At 41.1% G+C, this 6824-nt stretch overlaps 1 protein-coding gene across 1 annotated transcript; it reads left to right on the top strand.

The window, feature by feature from the left end:
- Positions 1-4353: 4353 nt before the first annotated feature.
- LOC306795699 (adenosine receptor A2b) lies at positions 4354-6824 on the top strand (the record flags this gene model as incomplete). The annotated part of the gene is made up of 2 exons (XM_079294289.1): positions 4354-5155; positions 6529-6824. The coding sequence occupies 2 exons, from the start codon at positions 4354-4356 to the stop codon at positions 6822-6824; spliced, it is 1098 nt and encodes a 365-aa protein (XP_079150415.1).

Here is a 6824-nt window from a genome sequence, read left to right as displayed (position 1 = left end):
AATGCTAAATGCACAGCAGTACCAAAGCAGGATTTTCTGTCTGGTGGGCCACTTTTCCAATGTCAGACAAACCATTTACTTTAAAATCTCACTTCAATGGTGATTCTCTGAAAAACATATTTTCAGTGGTATTCAATACCCAGTGCTTTTAAATGACAGGTGAATAGCTGTTATGCAAGGCTTATATTCTAGCCTCGGTGTAGGTATTTCTGTACAAGGGAGAGAAGCAGAGGCACTATGACATACAAACATTGTGTAACAGGGTCAATGTGTGCTGCTTAAATTATCCACAAGGTTTTTTTTAGGAATTTAGAGCACCAGATTGATATCTTTCAGTCCACACACAGCATTTAGGAATGTAGCATGTTTCTCTGCAAACCCAAAAGATAAGCTTGTTTTCATTGACTGTTAATCACGACAAGTTCTATTGTTGCGTCTCTCTCACCTCTGGTGTACATTCTGCTAAACACAAAAGGAACGTCTCACATTAAAAACGTTAAAGATTGTGTTGGAGTCACTTATTTTGGATTCAAGCACCTAGTCCAAGAATGGGAGGATTATACAGCAGCAGAGCCATATGAATATTGGCATACGAGTCAAATCTGAATATGATTCATCTATATTTATTCTGTATATATTTGATGTCGGTTGTAGAATCATGCATAAGCGGTCCATGTAAAGTACCCAGACCATTCAGCCTCTGCACAATGCATGTGATTCTCTTCCTTACTTGAGTCCAGGGAGGACGCATTGGTGTGCGATGTCGACAGCACTTTAATAACTTCCAACCTGCCAGGTTGGTTTTGTCTTGTTTGTTTTCACACAATCGGCCATCAAACCCCCATGCTATACTATCTCTCTTAAACATCATGCAACAACCCTCGCTGGTAGAATTATATAGTGTTGCTGCCCACACAAACACTCACACAAGCACACATGCATAGACATATACAATCAATGGCTACCTTCCTCCACATCAGGAAGTACTGTACAGTAGCTGTCCAATGGAGGAGTCAACCCACTCACAGGATAGTCATTTGCAAGCATGTACAAATTCATCCTCTCTCTATCTCACTCATGTCCACATGGGATCAACTACATTTACACATAAACCTTTGGGCAAGTACTGCTTTGTGTCCACACCCACACATGTAGACCCAAAACACCCACACACACTCCCTCTCTGTCACATGGAAACATCTCATGATTTGAACCACACAAAAATAATCAAAGGGCAGCTGTATTTATGAATGAACTGAGAGGATAAGAAAATGGCTCAGAGTGCACTTCCTTCTTTTCCCCCCAAAATATGCATTAGGCTATACTCTTTTAAAAACAAACACTGGATTTAAATTGGCTGACAAACCACCTTAATGGTTGTGAATCAATTCTGTAGCGTCATGAGGACAAGCAGTGAACACTGTACAACTAATTAGATAAATATTAAATAAATTAATCTGGTATTAGCTTCTTGCAAAAAAGTAGGTTACCATTCACTCTTTGCACTTTGGTAATATATGTAGCGTCTTGTGCTGTATCTGTGGCTGTCTGGTGCTTCCACATCCTCTCAAAATGAGATAAGGTAAGAGGTAAGGAGCACGCAATGGACTGTTCAAAGAACATGAAGGAGTACAAATGGGGGAGGGGGACTGAGAATATTAACCTGAGAGCCTGAGTCCACCCCCTCCCCCAGGCCTCGTGTCAGACATCACCTAGATACAAAAATCTGCTCATTAGGACAGCGAGAAACACATTTATTAAACGAAGACACCTGTCAGTTCTCCTCTGGGGCATCCAACCGTGGTAGCAGAACAGTAAAGCTGTGTGTCTCAGAGCCATATACTGTATACACATGTATATTTACGGTCAATGTGTGTGTGTGCTGTATACTTTTTGTTGGAGAAGTTCCTCCCATGGCACACTGTAGCAGCTGCTACTCTGCTGTTACATTCTGTAACACACTGTGGGACTCTGCACAGCGACATCTTCATGGAGTTGAAAATATTATTTAATTACCTGAATTCTACAATACAAAGATAACATTTTGTCATTGATTGTAAATTTTTCTGCATAATGTACAACTGTGTTTGTTCATTCTGGCGATGTATACATTAAGTAATGTCCCACAAAGGCTATTTTTCAAAGTCATATGTATTGACTGTGATATCAAGCTTTAAAATATTCTTAATTTAAATGGGAGCCACTAGACTTGTAACTTTGTTTGATTGTCTTTTGGGGTAATAATACATCATAGGTGGCATTACTGTTCCTGGATACAGGAGAGTAGGTGACTGAGCCTGCAGAGTGTGTTGTTTAATGGACTGACTGTCACACAGTCCTCTGGAACAGATTGTTACCTGAGTGGGAAATGTCAGTGACAATCTTCCCTGCCCTTTTCTTTGCCCTTGCATCAAGGTAGTTTGTTTGCTTTTGAAGGAGAGAAGATGGCAGCTACCACTCAGCAGTGCAGACAAAAACTCTTCAAACAGGAGGTGAAGGAAAGCCTGACACTGATGGTGTGTGTTCGGGAAAATTGGACCATGATTGGTTGTAAGATGTCAGGCCACCTCGGCTGTGACAGAGCGTATACATCTTCTGTGGCACCTTAGTGATGAATTGTTGACTAACTCATTGTTATTGTGGGTGATGAAACCTGCCAAGGTGGGCTGCCCTGCAAACTTGAAGCATGATGGAAGGGGTGGCTGTGGATACAGTCAGCAGTGGCATTTGGATTTGCTTCCACTGCACAACTTGCAACAAGCAATCATTTAAACAGCAATGCTGATTGTAAAAACATTAGATTTGCTCTGTTTTACAAGGTAAGTTGTACTACAATGTTTCTGTCATATCAATTATTCATGAGACATATGATACATAGTAGTAGTATTTACATTAGAGGCTACACACTACACTCACATCTCACCTTTATTAATTACAATTAATCAGACAACCCTGCTGGATGCGATGAAAGTCCTGCAGCGCTGAAACTGTCTTGCTAATTGTATCTAATAAAGTCACACAGAGAGAGCTTTCAGGTCAGCTTCTACATATTAAGTATGGATAGTCCAACACCCATGTATATTTTGCTAATGTAAAAGAAAAAAAACTCATTGCATAGATTACATTAGAAAATCATGATACCCATCATATACATCAATAACATGTCCCAGAAACAGAGGAACAGTGTGAGTGTGTGCTTAAATACCACCATAAAGGATAGGTTCAGATTTGTTCTATTCATTTTTTTCTATTTCAATACATTAGTCACATGTTATGAGTAGATTGTGGAAGTTACTGGTTGCTTGATTTGGCTAACTCTCATGAGATTAACTTGAGCTTTTACACAAAACTGTGAACTTTGTTTCCCATCTGCCAGAGAGAAGTCGCACTAGAAAGAAGAACAAGAATGATTACAGTGACCAATAACTCTCAACATACTAATGGACTTATGGTTTGTGAATTATTAAGATGTACCTGAAATAATACAAACCTATCCTTTACACCCATCCATCACAATATTCCTTCCTGCCCCTCCCTGAGAGAAGGCATACTATTGGCCCCACTTGTTTGTTTGAACCTTTTTGCCATAAAGTTTCTACAGACAAATCTCCTATTGGTTGCATATCAAACTTACTATCTGCACATATACACAAACACATGCACATATAAGCATATTAGTATATCAATACATACCAATACATTGGCTGATGAGTGCCACTTCACAAATGCAAAACAGGTGCTCTTTGGATCATAACATGAGACCAAAAAAGAGAAAGGTTAGACTTAGTACTCAGCTTTGTGATCAATAAGTCATCATCAAAAATACAAATGCACACTGCTTTGCAAACATGTTGCTTTCAATAAATTAACTATGCATTTCAACTCAGTCTTCCTCATAGCATGTCACTTTTCATAAAATATAATAACCCTCAATTGCCTTTTTAAAAGTGTTTTCATTATATTGTGCTGAGTCAATATAATCTACGACAGCAAGAGTACCTTAAAGTATCTTATTGTATTAATAACATACAATTATCTGCCACTAAGAGGCCTATAATATAAATAAATTATACAATTTCTAAAATGAGTTAAAATTGCAAAGCAATTATTCTGATAGCAGTTACAGAAATGTTGACGCTGTTGCAGTGAATGTGTGGAGGAGACTGTCACCACGCAGCCCTAATTGCACCAGGTGTGCCTCTGATTGTCGAGGTAAACGGCTACAAGCAGCTGCAGTGCTGCTTTCGAGCATAACCCCAAAACCTTTGCTTTGACTTTTGCGTCTTCCAACGGATTTGTTTGCCTCACGTGCTTTATGTTTTGCTCGCGACCATGCCACTGTGAGAAAAAAAGATGCATTCAACGCTTAACTTCTCAACTTCAGCCGACTCCACCCTGTCAGGTGTTGACCCTCAGAGACTGCAGGAGCTGACTCACCGGTCCGTCAAAGTAAGCATTATTATCGTTTTGGGCGTGATGATCACTTTGGGAAATATTGCAGTTCTCCTGGTTATTACTTCCTCCGTGGCTGGCTGGTCAAGAAACTCTCGGTACTTTCTCCTCTCTCTCACTGCTGCAGACTCTGCGTTTGGACTGCTGGTCATGCCCTTGAATCTCTGGGTGAGTCTGCTAAAGGACTACACCGAAGGGCCAGATGCGCTTTGTCACGTCGTGGCCTTTTGCAATGCCACTGTCTACTCCACCTGCATGTATTCACTGGCCACGATAAGCCTGGAGAGGTACGTCGCAGTGTTTTACCCGCTGCAGTATTCATCTCTGATGACAAGAAAAAGGACACTGCTCCTGATCGCATTCGCCTGGTGCTTCCCTCCCTTTCTCCTGTCGCCAATATCATTTCCAGATGGAATTATCGAGGTTCATTTTTCAACTGCATCCCTGGTCTGCAATCCGTCCTACTCCACAAATGTGGGATACTCCCTAAGCTTGATATGCTTAATATTTTTCCCCTGCTCCATCATCATGACATACGCAAATCTGAGAGTGTGGTGCGCGGCAAAGAGGCAGAGGCTGAAACTGCGCAAATACGACTGTGCGCATCGCAGGAGACACAATGTGGCATCCAGAGTGCTTGTGCCTGTGATGGCAGCCTACTACACCTGTTGGACACCCTGCATGGCAGCTATGATCTACAATGGTAAGCAATAAATAAGCGGAAATAAACATTTTTCAGGAGGTGCAGGGGGGGGGGGGATCTTGAAAAAGAAATGAAAGGGCCTGCCATGCAATATAGAGATTTCTTCCTTTTTTCTTCCCTAATTCTGTTGATGGCACTCTTATTGAAAATTGCTTTCAACATACAGTAGCCTTTTTTCTCATTGGATATTGGTGGAATGTAAATAATGAATAGATGGATGCCTTAAGGCTGTCCTACAGACCAAAACTCCCTCGCAATCATGGTAACAGTTTAAATGTACCTGTGGTCATAGTGAGAACATCTTGTTTGGCTCCAGTCTGCACATTTAGCTGATTTGGAGGCATTAACTGTTTTGAAATGCATGAAACTGCTCTTGCAACCATTTTTTTTGTGAAGCCAGGTTCTGTGATAATACAGGGCAGTTTAGAGTTTTAGAACTAAAGCTCCTGAGGTCAACCCAGCTGATTGCACAATGACTGAAGAAGTGTAAAATAACTCTGCAATGGCTACTTAGGCACATAAAGGATATGAGGTGTTTTTTTTTTTGCTTTTAGCTGTTTTGGGTCAAATGTTTTTGAGTCTAAGTGACAATGTTCAGAGTCAATGTGTTTGTTGACATTGCAGTATTTATGCTTAAGTCAACCTTGGAGTTTCAAAGGTATAGAAAACACAGAAGTAAGTATTTGAAGATCTACTGGAAGATGAATTCACAATTAAACATATATTTAATGGCTATTTCCCCTCTGCTCATTTCTCCATCGATTTCAGCTGTGACTGTGCTGATAGAAATCGCCGTCAACGTTATTTATGTAATTATGGGCATGAATATACTGACCCGTGGCCAGTTTTATGACTCGGGCCTTCTTTAAAACTTTTTCTCATTTACCCCAACCAGTGCTGTCTATAGTAATCGAGACTGGAAATGGAGTCAGTGAATATGTTTCGAAGTGAAGACCTTTTCCAAAGAGGGCTGTAATTCATCTGATATGGATGAAAATCGCTGCAAAATGAAGCTGACAGACTTCAAAGTGCTCTGCTGTCCAAACGCTAGTGAGCCTCAATGTAAAGCGGTTGCCTCTACGTCACCAAATCTACCAGTTCATTTTGTACTGTTATATCTAGACTATAAATATTGATGGCTTCATATCATTGCTGTCAGTGGAAAGAGTCGCATCTCTGAAAAATAGATGTATCAATATGTAGACATCATCATAAACCAGCGAAAGCTAGACTGTTTGTTTTCATTTTTGACCCTTTCATGAAAAAAGGTCAACAAAAGGTTAACAACTGTTGTCAGTCAGACGCTGCCGTCTTGTGTTAACGGTTACTGTGAATACTTGCTCCACTTCAATCGCTGTGTTTTCTGCCCACAGCAGTCTCGGGCAGCAGCGCACCAGAGTGGATCGAGTTCGTGGTGGTATGGCTGCCGACCTCCAATGGTTTCCTCAACTGCATCTTCTACTTCTGGGTAAACCGAAGCTTCCGCAGGAAATTCCACCTCGTCCTCCAAAGGCTGGCTCTGGCCTTCTGCCCCAAACTGGCCGACACCCTCGGATGCCGCGGCACTTCAAAGACACATTTTGTGTCCGGAATTCTGGATGATAACAACAGTGTCTATGAGCGTTCATCCAGTGTATCCTCCACCTGCACCCTGTTGAGTTTGGCTTAG

Source organism: Melanostigma gelatinosum, assembly GCF_949748355.1.
Source record: "Melanostigma gelatinosum genome assembly, chromosome: 2".
Classification (NCBI taxonomy): Eukaryota; Metazoa; Chordata; class Actinopteri; order Perciformes; family Zoarcidae; genus Melanostigma; species Melanostigma gelatinosum.
This window is presented reverse-complemented; position numbering and strand designations above follow the sequence as displayed.